The sequence below is a fragment of the Manacus vitellinus genome, unplaced genomic scaffold (genome assembly GCF_001715985.3).
Source record: "Manacus vitellinus isolate BGI_N305 unplaced genomic scaffold, ASM171598v3 scaffold_25_pilon, whole genome shotgun sequence".
Classification (NCBI taxonomy): domain Eukaryota; kingdom Metazoa; phylum Chordata; class Aves; order Passeriformes; family Pipridae; genus Manacus; species Manacus vitellinus.
Window position 1 is genome coordinate 3,835,376 of NW_021939882.1, and position 19,538 is coordinate 3,854,913.

At 44.3% G+C, this 19,538-nt stretch overlaps 2 protein-coding genes across 3 annotated transcripts; both read right to left on the reverse strand.

The window, feature by feature from the left end:
• Positions 1-1,562: 1,562 nt before the first annotated feature.
• ATP6V0E1 (ATPase H+ transporting V0 subunit e1) lies at positions 1,563-12,996 on the reverse strand. Its single transcript, XM_029960184.1, is given in 6 exon segments — positions 1,563-2,541; positions 5,236-5,363; positions 10,513-10,560; positions 12,584-12,616; positions 12,618-12,689; positions 12,950-12,996. Coding segments are annotated over 5 exon segments (294 nt in total). The 3' UTR covers positions 1,563-2,541; positions 5,236-5,269.
• A 697-nt stretch (positions 12,997-13,693) lies between these two features.
• RPL26L1 (ribosomal protein L26 like 1) lies at positions 13,694-18,380 on the reverse strand. Of its 2 annotated transcripts, none has more exons than XM_008931848.2 (4): positions 18,312-18,380; positions 17,313-17,485; positions 16,252-16,392; positions 13,694-13,864 (listed from the first exon to the last, which is right to left on the reverse strand). In XM_008931848.2, exons 2-4 carry the CDS (start codon positions 17,478-17,480, stop codon positions 13,736-13,738), a joined length of 438 nt encoding a protein of 145 aa, XP_008930096.1. In that variant the 5' UTR covers positions 17,481-17,485; positions 18,312-18,380; the 3' UTR covers positions 13,694-13,735. The 2 variants fall into 2 exon arrangements, with proteins under 2 accessions (XP_008930096.1, XP_017929078.1); XM_018073589.2 differs by lacking the exon at positions 18,312-18,380 and adding an exon at positions 18,246-18,261.
• Between the last annotated feature and the right edge of the window lie 1,158 nt (positions 18,381-19,538).

Sequence of the window (19,538 nt, forward strand, 5' to 3'; positions counted from 1 at the left end):
CGGCCGCTGCTCCTGGGGCTGTGCTGGGCTCCTGCCCCGACATCCAGTCCCCCGATCCTGCCCCCCCCGGAGCCCTGGTCACGTACTTACCCCCTTCATCCAGCCACCCATTTTGTATCTGCAGTTCAGTACTTTTCCTGCTGTCTCCAGCTACCCACACAACCACCTTTCACAGTGACAGGTGGCTGGCCTGGACTGCTTAAGACACAACTGGAGAAATCACTGCTAATAAAAATGATAAAAAAAAGACCCAGCCGTTCTTACCTTGCCATTTGTAAAGAATATTTCTTCTATTGTTTAGACAACTTTTGCATTTCACCACATTGCTTTTTTTTTTTCCCCAGAGACTCCATAGCATTTAATTCTGGAAACAGGGGACCAGCCACCCACCTCTGACAACTGACTCAGCCCTGCACAGGAGTAAAACGCTTCCATGGCTTACAGTACAGGAAAAGTAAACTTCAAGAAACTCTCCAGAACAATATCTTGTGCAGGACACAGATGCAGATATTTGCATTTCTTAAACCATATGAACAAAAGCAGTTACAAGCATTTGTAAGCTGACCTGAACCGTCACTCTACACGCTGCCAGTGTTTATGACTTAAAAGTCTTCAAGACTTTGAAGCCAGTTTCCCTAATCTTACTTATTTTTTACCTTCCCCCTAAAATACCCATTTCACTGCAAACACAGGTTTCCTATTACAAGCAACACAAGCTTCCTTGAACATTTTGTGTTCTCATGTTGTCGCAAAACCAAGAGGGAACTGTTAAAGGCTCTGGTACCTGCATTGTTTGTTAAAACACCCTGAATCTGCTCTAATTTCCTGCAGTCATGCAAAAAGAAAAGGAATTATCCAAAGCACTGTTAGTTCCTGGCACACATGGACACCACTCACAACCACGATGCAGGCAGTAGGTCACACAACATTCAGCAGAACAGAGACAAACCAGTGTTTTTTCAGCTTCTTCAGTCATGCCACTACCTGACATCTGCTTCAGAGGAAATATTAATCACTTTGAAAAAGGGGAATTTCTTTCTGGGAAGCATCTAAGTGAAAACTGCTCTACTGCTTCTTTGTCCAGGCTTGGAATAGCTCTTTCCATTAAATTCACCAACAGTGAGACACACCATGGGAATTCTGTTTTAGTTCTCTCTTCTACAGCAAGTGATAGCTTAGAACCTAAAATAGAAAGGCTGTTCAAGAAAGTGGTAATACAATACATTAACAGCACTGTTTGTCACGGAGTGTTTTCTTTTTGGATATCTCACTTTAGGGTAAATATGACAAGCAGATCAATGTATTTTTAAATCTGTTGCACATTCAGATTTGTCAATGATGTCCTCAAGTATTTTCCCTCCCCCCCCTCACACAATGTCAACATGTCTCATTCTTCACACACTTAAAAATCCAAACAACCACTTAATGTTTTCTAAGATCATTTGGTTTCAATTTTCTTAGGAGCTATTTGCTACAGACTGTAGAACATGATGGTGTACAATGTCTTGCATGGTAAAACACAGCTTCTCTGTAGAAGGTAACATAGCAAAAAAAATCCACTATTCCAGTCCCAACAGTTGCTATGTTTATTTGTAATAATGGGCACATTCTTCCTTCTTTTGCAATTCACACTGTCCAGTTTTTGATCGCTGCAAGTTACTTGTCAGGATCTTGGAATTTCCTGCATAGTAATGAGCACTATCCCACAGAACAAGTTAATGGTGCTATCCAAGAGGAAAAAGGAAAAGAAAAAGAACCACTCCATTATGTCCTTGAGCATAACAATGAAACACAGCAGAGAATAATTGGAATTTATCTGGACATGATGGAAGCAGGTAAGGAAGAATTCATAAAGACTCTTGTGCATGCAACAGCTTTTATACCCTTTGAAGTTACTCCTTGGCAAACGACTTACTAGATTCATTCCCATCTTATCATCTAAGTTTCCTCAGCTCAACTCCAGCTACTGATTAAACCCACAGAAAGGCACATTGTAACAGTTAAACATGGCACAAGAACATTTTGTATAAAGCAGAGGATTACTTTTATTTCCAGGCGTGAGAAATTTAAGAGCAAATTTCTCAGGAATACAACTCATTTGAAAAAAAAAAAAAGCCATCAGCTTGTGGCACCACTGTTTTTCCTCTCCTCATACAGTTTATTGCACACATTTTTGTCAAGTGCAAACAGAACAGGGGTGAACAGCACAATGACAGACAATCTAAGACCTGCAAGATACATGAAGTGTTCCTAAAGAGTGAGGAAAATGAATAGGAAATGACTTCATGACCCGTAAAAACTTTAGAAATTTTCACCACGTCTGGAGTTAACAGTCAAAAATCGCCAGTACCAAAGAGGAGTATAAATTGCATTAGGCACACTGTTAAATGGTAAGGTAGGAAAAATACAGGGCTTTGAACAAGCCCCTTGAAGCACAATAGAAAGGTTAAGGCATTACTGCAGGCTTGGTATCCAACCAGCTACGTAAAGGGCATCTTTGGGTCAGTGGAGTTTTTCATCTGGAGGAAATCTCTTCTTTACCTGCAAAGCAAGAGGCAACTTCATTATTCCTTTCCATGGAGACAATTTACTAACTGAAGACCTGGTTGTTAACCACACCTATTTCCATTCCACAAATGCACTGAGAAATGGTCAAGAACTGCAGATAATTCATCTACGTGGATGTTTTCTTGGCAGTTTCATTTCTGGAGCTACTGCAAGTAGTTTTAGTTACATTATAAGCTGGTAGAACAACTATTTCCCCAGAATGTTTTCTTTGCTGTAACAGCATCCAGTGATCTGGATGAGAGCCCTTCTTGCACTTGCACGAAGAGAGTTCCTGGTCTGAGAACACAGATTATGAATTGATCGAGTCAAGGAGAACAGGCAGCATTGGACCACATCCTTTGGAAGAGAGCACAGCCCATATTCACCATGGATACAGAGCTTTGTGCGCTCTTACATGCTGCCATCCAAGCCCTTAACTTGGGGATACATGAAATGATGCTGTGTAGTCATCCCTTGAACTGGAGGGAGATTGACTGAAAATACAGACCAAACCTGTGTAATTTGGCATGGATCAATCAGCTCCCCTCTAGAATGTGAGGAGCTCACCAGAGCATTTTTAATTTGCTCAGTTGGTAAAATAAAATGGGTTTGCTTAGATCACCTCTGGTTTTAAATAAGATCTCTCCACTTTGGGACTTAGTACTTCATTCTCTTTGTATTATCCATACTAATCCATCCAAACCTCAAGTGAAAGAAACAGAAGGCAGAAAAAAGTATAGTACTTTAACGCTGGAAAAGCACACCTTAGAAGCCAGAATTAACTGGTTGCTGTATTTATGGGAATCTGTGCAGTGTTAGAGGGATATATTCCAACTCTTATCAGATGGAATCTAATTCACAGCTCCTGTCTAGTCAAAGTCCACAGGAGGCTCCGAGTGCACACAAGAGCAAGGAAAAGAGACGGAGCACCTCCCTCAACACTATGGGAGGAATTCAAACAAGACCATGGAGAGTGGTGTGTCCTGTGACAGCACATTTCAAGCAAAAAAGAACAGATATTCGAGATTATTATATGCTTTTACTTTTTTAAACTATTCTTTTTCACAGAAACAAAAACCTTATGCCAAAATTAAGCCAAGGAAATCAGATGCACCAAAGGTTAAAACAAACTATGTCATGTAACATGACAGCATGTGCTATGCAGGTCTCATATTTCATTAAAAAGTTTAAAAATGGCAGTTCCTCACAAACTCGTTGGCCATGTTTGAACATATTACTTCCCTCTCTTCCTTGGTACTAATTTAACTTCAGTTCTCTGGGAAATCCTGGAGGGGGAATGGCCTGATTCTTTTAGCAGGTATTTAAAGAGTTGTATCTCATCTCCAGGCTGTCCTTGCTGGTTTCAACACACCATGAAGCCAAATTTTTATTTCCGAGGCATCCGCTTGTCCAGATAATCACATTTCAAGATCCCAGGCAAACTGAATCATCATATGGGATTCAGGGATCTGTGTGCCCATTACCAAAATACGCTGTTCTCTGTTTTAGCTCACTAATTATATGTTAACACCCGAACAGTGAAATTGCTCCTAGGAAATTCTGCTTGACTGACTTAGCTAATTACAGGCCTCGACTTGAAGCAGGGCCAACTCTACCTTTAGATTCTGCTTGGTGCTTAAAAGAAGCTACAGACACATTCACGTGCCCCCAGTCTGACAACAACACGGTTCCCACGAAGCTTTCTTTGAAACAGAGGAGCTTTCCTTCAACATAAATGTCCAGGACACTTTCCAGACAGCATTTAACTGAGCTATAACATCAGCTCTCACTGTCTGCTGTACTGATTTCTGAGAACAGAAGCAACACCAGCAAGGGAGTAGGGGTAGGCAGTTGAACTTGAAAAGACAAAAACCCCCAACAACCCAGGTAAAAAACTTAGTGTGTCTGATTATTCAGTTACCAGCATACAAACTAAAACCATGTGTTCTTGTTTCCACACTTCCTTCATTTGAAACTTCAACTCCAAATGCTGCCATTCTGGAGAAACCCAACAGCATCAAGGTACTTTCAGAATAACACTTTATTTTTGCTGGCCCTGTCAGAAAGCCCAGGAACTGCAACAACCACATTCCAGCAGCACAGCCCAGATATCAACCACCAGGCTCACCTGGGATTAAAGTTGCACACAGGCTGTCATTAAAAACATAATAAGCCATCCAGCTGTGAGCTCAGGGTTAGAGCTATATATTGACAGGAGATAAAGAACACACTAATCACTGTTCTTGCTCTGACTTCCCAGATGAATGAGGGCAACTGTAGGTTGCCTTGGAAATCAGGACAGGTCTTAGATGAAATGGTAGTAGGCTTGAGGAGAGGTTTAACAATTGTTCAAGATTAGGAAATCCACTTATGCTAGCTATTAAAAAACACCCCAGCCCAATTTTTTTTTAATGTTTTTAGATGAAGTATTTTGTTCTCCTTACAAACCCCTGAACACAGCACTACATGACAGGATAGAAAGAAAAATAACTGTCAAGAATTCAGTCCAAGCTTTTCACGTATCCAGTCAAGATTACCACCCAAAACATGTTTTGTTGCAGCCTACAGAGAGACAGATTTCTCCTGCAAAAGAGCTACAGCAGTTCTGATCACACTGCTTAGACCCCCATTCAATTTCTCCTGAAGCTTTAACATACCAAATATATTAATAAATCTGATCATACTCACCTAGTCAATAAATTGCAGCAGAGGACAGACATCCTTAAGGCCAGTGATATTTAAGATACCAGATTGTTTCATTGCTTAACTGCGGCCCAAAGAGGGGGTTGAGTTGAGCCAGAATTGCAATCAGCCAACTGCAAGACAACCCCCCAACCCAACAAAGAGAACATCAGCCAAATTACAAACCTTATGATAATGGAAAGGCTTGACCAAAGCACAAGGATTGGCAGAGAAGAAAAGACCATTTTCAAGACGGTCTAGGAACAGATAAAAATTCTACTCAAGTTCATACACAAGGACCAGAAACAGGCAATGAAGTTATGGCACCAAATCCTTCTGCAACTGAAATAAATTGTTCTGTTCAATTTAAAGCAACACAAAACCACCTGACAGAATTTCCCTCGTACTTTGCCTTTGACAGGAAAGTGTTTTTAGATACACAAAACTCAGGTATTTGTGGGCTCAGAAGACAGAAACATAAAAGAACAGACCTTTCTTCAGTGCCTTTGAAGAATCCTTTAAACAAATACCTCTGAGAAACATCCTCTCTCTCATTTGCTTTTCACTGCATGACAACCTGCTCTTGCAGAAAACGGTGTATTTTCAAAGACTGAACAAAACTGAATTTAAACCCGTCCCAGAGGTAAAGGAACAGGGACCTGAACCAAAAGGGTACAATGCTATAGGAACACACACAAAAAAAAAGACAAAAAAATATAGCACAAGAACAAACCCAAAATGACAACAAACCCCAGACCCTGAGCAGAGCGGCCTTGTCATCGGAGCAGAGCACAAACTAACACTGCAGAAGCCACAGCCAGAATTGAGAACAAGAGGAATGTAGTTTGTGGAAAATATCCAGGAAAGCTAAACAGAAATAAATATTCCACTGTTAAAAGATATATTTGCTTTGTAAATGTTATAAGAGTCAGAGAAAGCAATGGATGCTTCCATGGATTTAAATCTATGTTAAATACTAAGTATATAAACACATTTAGTGAACACACTGGCTCATCTGTCTGCTATTTCTAGAATGCTTTGTAAGGAGGAGAAAAAGCAGAGCAGCTTTGTAATGGGAGCTGCCACAAATGTATCAGAGTGCTTAGGCAGTCATGGAAAATTCCACACAAACCTTGATGCTCCGACCAGCAAACCAAGTGCAGGTCGGCTGCAAAACGCCTGGAACAGCCACAGGCAAAAGATGTGGGTCAGGCTTAAAGAAAACACATCAATCCTCTTCCAATTTACAAATATTTATTTGCAATGCCCCTTTCAGTTTTGCAGAGAGTAGAACTCCAGTTAAAACAAGAGGCTGATCCTGCAGCAGCCCATCAGTCCCACGAGCCTTGGAATATGCAGCAGGCTCTACTGAGGAATTAAAACGTCGGTGAGACACCTCCGAGAGCAGCCAACAGCCTTTAGGCTGATATGTTTTTACTTTGCTGTCCAAAGCAGTGACAATGTGTTTTGAGACCATGTTAATCATTGTGTTAAATCTACTTAAGGGAAAAGCAAATTAGCTCTTAAAATTATCACAGAATTTATTTTGTGAGGGTTAATTTTCAGATACAACAGAGAGATCGAAAGGTGCCAGAGCACTGTGCCATCTGCCTTCAGCATCCTGAAGTAACACAAGTGGGAGGAGGGTAGGAACACTAAAAGCCTGTTAAAGCACATTATTCTTTTTCACTGTACAGCAGGAAGGAACTCCACGCACAAATCTCTCACCTCTCGCTGCTTCCCAAGTTCAGGCCCAGCATGGCTGTGAATTAAATGAGCTGGGAACACATTCAGAATATCACCCTATGTAACCAGGCTTTAGGAAAAGCACTGTGCAGTTTTCAAAAGGCATTTGTTGGGGCCATGCTGGATACCCGAGCTCTGAGCCATGGAGGCATTAGGGCAATAGTACATTCCTTCTCCTGCTCTGTGAGGGCCTGCTAATTTAAAACAGTAGTTAATCTATGACTCCCTTGCATTCAAGGTAAGTCATGGAAAAGCTTTTCCCATGTTTTGCTTAAGCTATGCTGCTTTACACAATAGTCCATCCTAACAACACAAAACAAAACGCAGCATTCAGAGTAAAACAAACCTCTGTATCCAACGGGCAATGTTCTGGAGTTGCTAAAAGCAGGTATGGCATTTGAGCCACCCACAGGCCCTTAAATTCTACCAGATCCCACTTAGAACAGTTACTGTTAATTACCCAGCTCAGACAAGGAAATTAAAGTCCCTTCTGCTGTACCAGAAAGATTTTTTAAAAGGTCTTTCCACCATAACTGCCATCTGTCTGTGCTCGTGTTGCAAATTAAGGTCCTGCTATCTCTATTTAAATGTCAATTTGGGCATCCGTATTTTAATCCTCTTAGCATCAGTAGCAAATAATACCATTTTCCAAGCACCCTGCCCTCTGCTAGGACATCATGGTACTGTTCAGGAACTGCTTTGTAAACAGCAAAATAGATTTAGACTTTGACAGTACCTCCCAATATGGTGTAACCTATAATTTCTGCAGCAGTAAGACTTTGCCTTGTATTTTATGAGGTTCCTGAGGGTTGTATATTCTCCTTCAAAAGGCTGCTGGGTACAGGATCTGTACACAAAATAGGCACTTACCCATGTAAATATCTTCCACAGAACAACCAAATGAACACCATGTAATCAATACTGTTATTCAAAATTACTATTGTTAAATCTAAGCACAGAATAAACAGCTTTGAGTTGAAATGTGATTGACTTGAAATTTTGTTAGGACAAATTCTGTTTGTTGAAAATCAATTTGACAATCAAGTGGTGTTTAATGAAGACAGGAAATTGTTTTTTTCCTATTTTCAACGGCAAAGATAAATCAAAGAGCATGAAAGTAGATCCAGCAGAGTTCTAAACTCTACAAAGAAGTAGATAATAGCACCAGCCACCTGCTAAGGACACACAAATACAGAAGACCATACCTGGGACAACAAGAATTATCTAACAAAGAATCCTCAGAAACCATTCTTTGGGCTTCCTTCAAGACTGATATGAAAAATCAGTGTCTTTCTTTAGTCACCAAAAATTAAGGTCTGAAATGTTTTCAATGCCTCCTCTCCCCCAAAAGGAAGAGGACACAAGAACAACAAACTTCCATATGTTTGAGGAAAGAAAGGTTGGACCAGATGATCTTTCAAGGTCCTTTCCAACAAGGGCTGTTCTACAGTTTTATATGGAATAAATTAAAAAAAAATAAAGACTGCGTGATGAGGCAAGTTCTATCCTGGAACATGAGAAGAAAAATTGGCTTTTTGTTGCATTCTGGCAAGCAGACACTACAAATGTCATTTATGTGGTTGGGTACAACTACTGAAGTCTTAAAACATCCTAATTTTTGGCTGCTTCTCTTTTTCCAAGATATAACTGGAGAAAGCCAAAGGGATTTAGAAAACAAGTAGGAACCTACAAAATTACCAATGAACCCCCTCACTGGACATGCAAGAACAGATTATAAAACATGATAATGATTTGTAATGGGTCTGTTTAGGTACAAAACCCACTAAAGTTACAAGGGAAATATCACTGTACATTTGAGAAGTTCACAGCATTCAGCCAAAAGTTGAGAAATTCTACAACAAATACATTCCACATCATAATCCAGAGGATGCTGCAGATGCCACGTGGCCTCTACTTCAAGGAAACTGTTCTTCTTCAAACAATACAGACAACAAACCCTAAGCTTCAAAGATTTTAGAAGAGTGGGACATTATTTCTGTAGGACAAAAACAAGTGAGAACTTCAAACTCAAACAAAACCATAACAAAGCTCAACCCTCCCCCTAAGAAAAAAACACCACCCAACTTACTGTAACCTAAATGCAGCAACCCAGTAAAAATGACCAAAAAGCTGCCCTTTCTTAGCCAAGCATTTGGGACCTACTGTGAGGCTGGGCTGCTACAAACTTTATGTGTATGCAAGGAGACCTTCATAGCACTGAGACTCCCGGATTTCAATCCCAAATTCAAGCTGCTTGCACTGCAAAGCTCTTCTCTGTCCACTCAGCAAAACTTTAGTTTAAAAACTGTCATGGCTATAAAACACAGAACAAAGTCTGCTGGACTTTTACAGTTAATGGACAGAATGATTTCTCAAGACTTCACCTGTCAAATACTCTGAATAAAGAAATAAAGTTTAAAAGTACCTCACCTGTATAAAACCTGAATATCACATTATTAGACTAAACCAAACCTGTATAAGCTTGAACCCAACCCAGAACCAAACAGGCCTCTCCTGGAACATGCCAACACTGAATATATCACATTTGGCTGCCAGTTCAGAATAAGTCTTGAGATTAGAGATGCATTTCTCTAAGTATTCATATTAAGCTGCTTTGAGTAGCATAAAAAATGCCTAAATAGTTCAGGAAAGTGCAAATACTACTTGGGTTCAAATGGGACTCTAAATAATGATTTTTGTTACAAGTTAGTCCTTAAGATTGAACCAGACTTTTACCAATTTACTCTCCATAACAAATTCTTCCAAAGTTATTTCTGCATAGCACTTTCTTTTACAAACTAAGTCTCTAAAGTCTTAAAAAAAAAAAGAGAGAGAGAGAAAAAACAACAAGCACACTTTCTCTTGCAGACTCCAGCTACAACTGGCTTACCTCCTGATAAATAACATGATACAAGGAGCTCTCAGCAAGTCACTTTGTTATTGCTACTAACTCTCCTATGGAAAATAGGCACCCTTAAAATATACTGTGCATTTAAACAGGTCTTAATATATCAAAGAAACACTAAAAAAATCCCCACGCAGAAGTTTTTCCACCCACCGCTCTACCAGATTTCCAGAATAAATTCAACCAAACTAAGGGCAAAAAACTCTTCAGTAGGTTTGAATTAGTAACACCTCAGAAATCAGTGTAAGGTATAAAGAAGGAAAAAGGCAAAAAAACCCAATCTGTGAATCAGAAAAATCCTAGAATTGAGCAACTGCTGTTACACTTGTGAGTAAATGAGGCAGTGAAGTGGAGAGGAGGAATATCGAGTCCTCAGAGCACAGCTCACACTTATGTGTCAGAGGACCACAAAAGGAATTCAAGTTCATTTTAATTCAGTGTTTTCCAATGGGAAAACGTTCTCTTTGGCACGTTGGAGGTCTTCAGAACCAGAAATTCTAAGAGCTGTCAAAGAACACCATGTGACACACTCAAAAAGCTTCTTCCTGAATGTTCTGAGGCTTTAAAAAAGGAACCTTTGATTCCATCAGAACTGGGCCTCGGTCAGAAGGCAAGACATTATTTATACTTACAACAGGTAGCAGCAAACAGCACATGTCACCAGCATTGTGTTGATAACACTGCAAAGAAGGAGAGAAACAGCTGATCAGGTGTCATGTTGTGACTGACCACAAGATACAATGGCAAAAATAATCCCAGCAAACAAGGACAAGTTTAACTTTGATCATATGAAAGATGACTCAACATGAATGTTCTGACTTCTTCCAGCTGAGTAAACTACAAAGGCACAGCACAGACTCTGCAAAAGGACTGACACAGCTCTGGAAACAGAAGTTTACAGCTATATTTAACAAAAATCACTGTGAGGAGGAGCAAATCTGATGCAGTGTCCCTGCTCCATTTCACAGCCAAGGCTGCCAGCACAGTAAATCACTGAAACTGGATGTTATTGTACACAGTAAACACTTTCTTCATTTGCAGAATTCTATTTACAGAAAATTTCAGTGTCAAATTATAACTTTTAATTTTATAGAATAAATGAGGGTTTTACAAATTGAATACAAAATAAAATGTCAAAGCCATGTGAAATGATCTGTAGTGTAAGATTTCCCTTTCTTGCTGGAAGAGAACTGTGTCAGAAAGCACAGTGAAGCTGAAAAGAAGGAAGAACCAAGCTCTTGAAATTGAAAACAGTAAAACTGCAGCTACACACAGAGATGGTTTTGAAATGGGAAGAAAGGAAATGAGGTTTTCTAACAGTGATCTCTGCAGCTCATGGAACTCAGTGGCAAAGTGGAGGTTTTTTCTTATTTTTAAGTCATAAAATAGAATTTCCCTCTATGTCTTTCCTCCCCCAAATCAGTAACAAAATCTTATGGTAGGACAGTATCTTCCAATCCTTTTGTGACACAAGAACTTCAATATTTTTCATCTATCAATACACATCCACTTTGTCAACTTTCAAATGAATGCTACAAAGCCAACACAGCCTGGAACCTTTCCAAGGAGTCCCAGAGCCTTTGTTTGGGAGTTTTAACCTAGGCAATGGGAATTCTTAGGTCAGGTAAAGTTTGCACTAACTTCTTTTGTTAGGAAAACAGCAATCCTATTTAGAAACAAACTTTGCATAATTTTTTAAGAAGATGGGAAGTGAATAGACTACAAGGTATTGCTGTAGAATTAAAACACAGCAGTGCTCTATTCACACTTGTTAAACAATCACACTTTGGAATAAGGATACACCACCTGTTCGTCACCCACATATTTCACATACTTTCATGTCTGGAAGACATATTTACAGGGTATTTCTGAGGACAGACAAGTTTCCAGGCATAAAAGGCTTAAAAGTGAGGCAGTACATATCAGAGCCTGAGGAATATTCCTCTGACTTTAGATAAACAACTGAGAGAAAAGACAGTTGGTACCTGTGGAGTAGAAGGGGTGTCAGAGAGAGGAAGAGAGGTTAAGAAGTCATTATCTCCTAGAGAAAAGAGAAAGACAAAAACTTGTCTGCTTTTTAATCTGAGCAGCCACAACCACTGCAGGAAAACCCTCTGCTTAGGTGCCCCACTGTTGTCCTCCACTACAAGGGCACCAGCACACATTTAACACAGAACCGAGATCTCCTACAGAAACTTTTCCAGTGGGAAACCAGAGGATGGTGGAGTAAGTTAGGAAAGGTCAAGTAAGGAAGGAAAGAGGAAGTTATTGCTCAAATACCACCTGACTAACAGTGAACCTCCTTGACACAGGGTGCCGTGTCTGCAGAGGGTTCACGGAAGGGTTTGGGTTGGAAGGGATCCTTAAGATGATCTCACTCCAACCCCCTGCCATGGGCAGGGATACCTTCCACCAGACCAGGCTGCTCCGACTGGCCTCGGACACTTCCAGGGAGGCAGCCACAGCTTTCTCTGGGCCGACCCGTGCCAGGGCCTCAGGGAAAACCCAAACCCGTGCGGGGTTGCGGGGCACCGCTCGGCCCCTCCGGTCACGGCCCGGCCCGCCGGTCACGGCCCCGGCCCGCGCCCGCGCTGCGCCACAACTGCGGGGGAGCCCGCGGGGCCGCGGGGAAAACCTCCGCCGGGGCCTTCCCACACACCAGGGCCGGACGGGCCCGCGCCCGCCCGCGCCCCGGTCACTCACCCGCGGTTCGGGCCCTTGGGACGGAGCCAGGCAGGACGCCCCCGACCACCCCCAGAACACGCTCATGACGATGATGGCACGGCGAGCCGCCGTAACGCCATGGCCTCTGCCGGGCCGGGAGCGGCCCCGCCGCGCCGCCCGCCCACCCGCGCCGCCGCGTCAACGCGGGAGCCCGCGGGGCGGGAGCGCGCCGGGGCCGCTGGCGGCAGCAGGGAAGGAGGGAGGGAGGATCCGTCTGTTCTGCGCTTCTTAACAAAGACGTCAGTCTCTTTAAAGAGAGTTTCAGCAGGACCCCGAAGGCTCTGGCGCCTTTCCAGCCCCAGAAACAGCGAGGAGTCACCGGCTTCGGCCCACTGCTCGACTCACCGCACCATATCATCTCCCTGTTTACTGCCCACCCGATGCTGGGACATCTCCATTTGATGTTCATAATGGGACCCCAGGAAAAACAGGCTGGCGGGTAAAGGGGACAGAGCTCCAGAGGCTGGTTCTGAGCTCCTCAGGGAACTGGGGACATGGACAGGGTCCCACAGGGCAGATCTGCACCAGGAAACGTCCTAGTGGCAAAGGAACCCCATGGGCTTCCTCAAGCACTGACTCAAGGCAAAGATACCTTGTATTCAGCAGCACGAACTGGAGGGACAAACATGAGCCTGCATGAGACTCTCATTCACAGCCTACCAAAAAAAGCTTTGCATTCAGGCTTATGAATGACTTCCCAAGTGCAAATGCAATTTTTCTCAATTCACAGCATCCCATTTTTCAGATCCTGGTGTTTTGCAGGAAGATGAATTTCTTTCCCTCTGTCTCAGCAGTGAGAGAGCCACTCACTGAGGCAGTAAGTTCTCTTAAGTTCAGGGCTGTTTTCAACACACTGCAGCCACTCTCAATTCGTAGGTATAGAGTGCTAAAAAGAACTTCCTCTTACTGAAGAGTTCATCCAAAATAGCACCAGCAACAGCACTGAGACTGCTTCATCCCTACCCTTCTCAAACCAGTCAGCTCTACCTCACAAGCACTGGTGATAAACCCCCTTGTTAAGCTCTACCAATTATGTAAGGCCTGAAGAAATTAGGCCAAGACTTTCTAAATGAGAAGACACACAATAGGTTGAGTTTTAACAGTTTTTTAATGGTGTCAAACAGGAGCCACCTATTCTTGCATCTTTTCAATTGTTTCTTCTTTGTACTTGCCCTTCTCCTTCCCAACCTGGCGGGACTTCGCTTTACGCTCCAAGATCTTCTTGCGATCCTTGTCCAGCTTTAGCCTGGTGATCACCACCTGGAGACAGGACAAGGAATTCAGTGTCCCTGCAGAGTTAAGGACAGCAACCCAATGGACCCATGGTACTGCAGCTGGGCCCTGGCACAGAAGTGTTATTCCCAGGGATTATCTCGTTTGGTTTGAGTAAACCCGAGGTACAGAATTGACTCCATTCCACGATTTTCCCAGGCACACCCAGGAATCAGACTACACGGACAGTTCTTTCAATGCACAGCCAAAACATTGCACAAAGTGAAAAGCAGCCAAATTTCTACTGAACTACATAATAAAATAATGACTTTGAAGTACATATACTTTCCATTATTCAGCTCAAACATGATGGATACCACATCCACCTGAAACACAGAAGAGCTGATCTCACCAAAAAGGCAACAGTCAAAGCACCACAGTGACTATAAAGACACTTTGAAGAACGCCTGGTATGGCACAGCTGTGATTATCAAATATGACTGACATATAAAGGGTAATTGTGCAGACCCTTCACTGCCACTGCCAATTGATGGGATTGCAAACAAAGCACCAGCAAACTGAGGCTCTGATTTCCATCCCAAAAGCAGCCTTCATGTTTTTCTTGGATCACAGAATCAAGAAATAAGTGTGTTGGTATAACTGAAAGCAGTACTTGAAAAATACACCTGACAATCAAATCCTAGAAATCCCATAAAAGCTGCAGCAGGACATAACACTCCTCCTCAGTTCCTTGTGTATTTAGGTCTCTCTTATTTGTAATTCCCACCTCTCTACCCAGCAGAGGTACAAACTGTTCATACAGCCCACTGCAAGTCTGTAACAAAACATTCCTCTGCTCCATTTGCATTAATAACTTGTGCAAAGCTTTGTCAAGGTCTGGTTCCCAATTAATGAAAACCTTCCCAGAAATAAAGAACCAGCAGAAAATTCAATTTCTTTCACTGCTGTTCACCACACAACAAGTATGTGCACAGGCTCCACCACAATGTCACCTTGTCCATCAGATGTTGTTGCTGCACACAAGTCGTGATGTTATTTTGGAATAATTCTGCTCTCCCTCTGCTGAACACACCAACCATTTACTGCACAAAACCTGTTACAACTCGATTTTTTCCACCAACACTTCTGTATGTGTGCCCACATGGCAAGGCTGAAGCAGACTAAATTTATCTGCTTCAAACCAGGTTTTGGTGAGTGGTTCTGTTTAGTTTAAAATGTTTCCTGTTATAACCAAAACACACTTTGCCTTGTTTTCACTGACTCAACACTTCAGGCTAAAACCAGGTTCAGAATTTAGTTCACAATAGCCCACAAGAACAAATTCTGATTCTGAGCATCTATTTAAACATTTCTAACACCTCCTCAGCCAGTGCAAATGCCACACAGCAAAGATGAAGGATTGTTCTAAACGATATGTTCTGTGGTTTAAAAACATCAAGCCCTTTAAAGTGTTTTAGCAGGACTCCAAAGTCTCTAGTGGCTTTCTAACCCTGGAAACAAAGAGGAGTTACTGGTTTCAACTCACTTCTCTACTCACAACACTGTAACATTTATTTTTATTTGGGTTTATTACCCACCCAGCGCTGCAGCATCTCCATTATACATAGAATCACAGGATGGTCTGGGTTGGAAGGGACCTTAAGGATCATCTTGTTCCATCCTCCTGCCCACGGCCAAGGACACCTTCCACTAGACCAGGTTGCTCCAAGCCCCATCCAAGCTGGCCTTGAACACTTCCAGGGATGGGCAGTCACAGCCGCTCTGGGCAACCTCTGCCAGGGCCTCACCACCCTCACAGGGAACAACTTCTTCCTCATATCCAATCTAACCCTACTGTCTGTCAGTTTGAAGCCATATACCCCTGTCCTGTCACTCCAGACTATTTTAAATAGTCTCTCTCCACCTCTCTTGTTGGCTCCCTTCAGGTACTGGAAGGCCACAGTTAGGTCTCCCCGAAGCTTCTCTTCTCCAGCCTGAACAATCCCAATTCTCTCAGTCTTTCCTCACAGCAGAGCTGCTCCATCCCTCTAATCATATTTGTACCTCCTCTGGAATTGGTTCAACAGCTCCATGTCCTTCCTGTGCTGGGCCCCCAGAGCTGGAGGCAGCTCTGCAGGAGGTCTCACCTGAGTGGGACAGAGGGGCAGAATCCCCCCCCTCACCTGCTGCCCACGCTGTGGGATCAGCCCAAGACACGGGAGTGTTCTGGGATAGGTCACGTCCAGCCTCTCCCCCACCAGCACCCCCAAGTGCTTCTCCCAGGGTTGCTCTCCATCTGTGCATCCCCAGCCTGGATTGATCCTGGGGGTTGCCCTGATCCAAGTGCAGCACCAGCACTTGGTAACAAGTTCTACTCATACCAGTGCCCTTATGTGCCCCCCAGCTCAGCCCACAGATCCCAGGTCCCACCGTACCTTGCTGGGGTGGATCCCCACGTGGACAGTGGTGCCGTTGGCTTTCTCCCGCTGCACACGCTCGATGTAGATCACATACTTCTTCCTGTACACCTGGACCACCTTCCCGATCTGCTGCCCTTTGTAGTGTCCTCGGACAACCTGAACAACAGCACAGGGAACACACTGACCCACACTCCAAAACCACCCCTTGAACAACCACCACACCTTATAAACCACTACTGAGTTATCCAGCAGGACACCAGAGCTGCACAGATTGAAATAATCCCATCTCAGTTCTTTTCACACACATGCCACAAAGACATCACTGACTTTACAATTCCTGCATCACTAAAATGTAATGGATCTGAACTGCAGTAAATCCTAATGAAGCTCTGTAACTTTTCAGCCACAAGGCTTCAACTTGAACAGTTATCTTATTTTTTCACCTGTCATTGCATTTTATATAAAAAAAGCCACTTAACTTAGATTCATTTCCAAATCAAACTTTTAAATATCACAGGCAGCAAATAGTCTATAAAAAAGAAACAATTGTTTGTGCTTTATTGCTGAAAGCTTTTAATCCAGCATGACAATCACTGCATATAAGTGAAGTGTAGTAAAACTGCCACCACACTTGTGTTCGTTCCTTGTATTGTCTTTGTCACTGATGTGAATTTGAGAAACAAAATGTGCTTGACTAAAGCTCAAGTCATGACTAGATTATCTTGGATTATTTCTGCAATACCCAGGGCAAAGCTGCAGCACCAATGTGAATTTGTCTTGTCCTTCCCTTTTGCACAGGCTACATATGGAAACAGAACCCCAGAATAATTTAGATTGAAAAAAGATCTCTGAGACCACAGAGTCCAACCTGTGACCCATCACCACTTTGTCAACCAGCCCAGAGCACTGAGTGCCACGTCCAGTCGTTCCTTGAACACCTCCAGGGATGGGGACTCCACCACCTCCCTGGGCAGCTCCTTCCAGTGCCTGACAACCCTTTCTGTGACGACTTTCTTCTGAAAACTAAAACCCAGACAGTTTCCCGTGTGACAGAGCAGCTCAGGGCAGTGAGGTACCTGGACCTCGTCGTCCTTGCGGATGGGCATGGAGCGCACGTTGTACTTCTGCCGCAGCTCCTTGGACAGGGGCGAGGACATGATTTTCCTGCGGATGTGGGAAGGGGCATTGAAGTGCCGCTTGCGGTTCTTGCTGCGGTCCGAGGTCACGAACGGGTTGAACTTCATTTTGCCTGCACAGAGAGGAACAGCAGCTTGGGAGATGCTCATAACTCACACACACTGTGTTTCACCGTCCACCCACAGGGCCAGGGCACAAAAAAGCACTTTTAGCTATTTTTAATCCACTCACTGGTTAATGGACCCTCATAGCCTTGACTCCAAATGTTTAAGCCTCTTCTATGACTGATAACCCTGTTCCTACACACGTGCACATCGGACCCTTCTAATCCAAACCTCCCCATTCCCAGCACTCAGGACACCCGGATCCTGCCCTGCAGTCACACCACTCTCACTTATGAACTCGATGTATATTTTGAGCTCGCGGAGGGAACTCGCCCTGCTCCGGCATCCTCAATAGAGCTCCTCGGCAGAGCGCAGAGGTAACACACCTGCAAATTCAGGACACTTCTGGCCTTTCCTAAATTTTAACAACTGCACTGCAAGACTGCCTGTCATAGCACCAGTTATCCTGCTGACTAAGGATATATTAAATTAAAAGATAAATCAAATCAAAGGGTGCTTTTGCTCAGCTCCACAACTTCCCAGTGCACGAACTGGCACCTCCTATGCGAGCTGGACTGTATTAACTTAATGATCCATAACCAATACACAGACCGAAGGAGTCCGAGCCCTTCCTGGAGCCCGACCTCTCCCCGCAGCTCAAGCTCTCCCCGGCAAACCCGCCCCACAGCTCCGGGCGGGCCCCCGGCGACCCAGGCCCCTTCCCGCTCCCCTGCGGGGGCCCCGCAGGGCGCTGCGCACGGTCCTGACCGAGGATGGCGCGGGATGACCCCCGATGATCCCGGATTATCCCGGATGCTCCCCCCGATCCCTCACCCGCTGCCGCCGCCGCGCTGCCCGCCCGGAAAAGGAGCCACGGGCGCTTCCGCTTCCGGGAGCGGCACCGCGAGACCCCGCGAGACCCCGCGCGCCGGGCAGGGGCGAACGCCCCCTGGCGGCCGGGAGGCCACACGGGCGGGGACAGACCCGGGACGGACCCGGGACAGACCTGGGCATCATCCCCCATAGCGACCTGGTACCAGCCTTGACTTCATCCCCTGGAACCCACCTGATCGTCATCCCTGGTAGCCACCTGGGAATCATCCCCCGGTACCCACCTGGGCATCATCCCCTGGAAACACCTCAGACATCGCCCCCAGTACCCATCTGGGCACTGTCCCCAACACCCACCTGGGCAGTGTCCTCCAGTACCCACTCATGCATTATCCTACGGTATTAACCTGGGTATCATTCCCTGGTACCCACCTGAGCATCATCTCCCAGTGCTCACACAGGAATCACCTCCCATGCCCACCCAAGCATCATCTCTGGCACCCACCCATGCATCCCCTCCTGTCCATCAGAGCTATTCAGCAGCAGTTATTTCTCTCCATGTCCAGCCCCTCCCTGGCCGTGGATGAAAACAGGACCATACTGCTGGTGCCTCCTCTCCAGCCCAGCCCAGCTCCCTCAGTGACACCAGCCCCTCGTCCCTCAGCCCAAAGGGACACCAGTTCCCTGGGGCTTCTGCCAAGTTCAAATCCCCCCGCTCAGCCCCTGGTCCTGTGCCTGTGTCACCTGTCACCTCATCCTTTCCTCCATAAACCACCTTACCTGCACATACCACTTGCCTTTCAGGCAGATGTCGCCCTAGTACATATTTTCAGGACACAGATTAATTTATTCTCAAAGAAAACTGGTAGAAATGAACCAATCAATTGGAGGAGATGCAGCACAGACACTTGGTTGGGTTTGGACTTATTAACAGAGGCTGGAAAAGTTCTGGACTGTTGAGTTGCAGCAGGCTGAGGTTTGGACAAACACCTTCCCCAGTGCCTTTACTCATCATTTACAGAATAAGGAACCTTCACCACAATCCCACCACTTCTGGAAGTCTGTGTTCCAATCACTGGAAGCAGGCAGGATCTCTTCCTTCACAAAGATGTTGTACAGCTGACACCAACATGAGTCAGCAACACCAGAACATAAAGGGAATTGGTTCCTTAAGATGGTGCAGATATCTCGAACCCTGATTTCTAAATACTTATGAAGCAAGGCTAAATG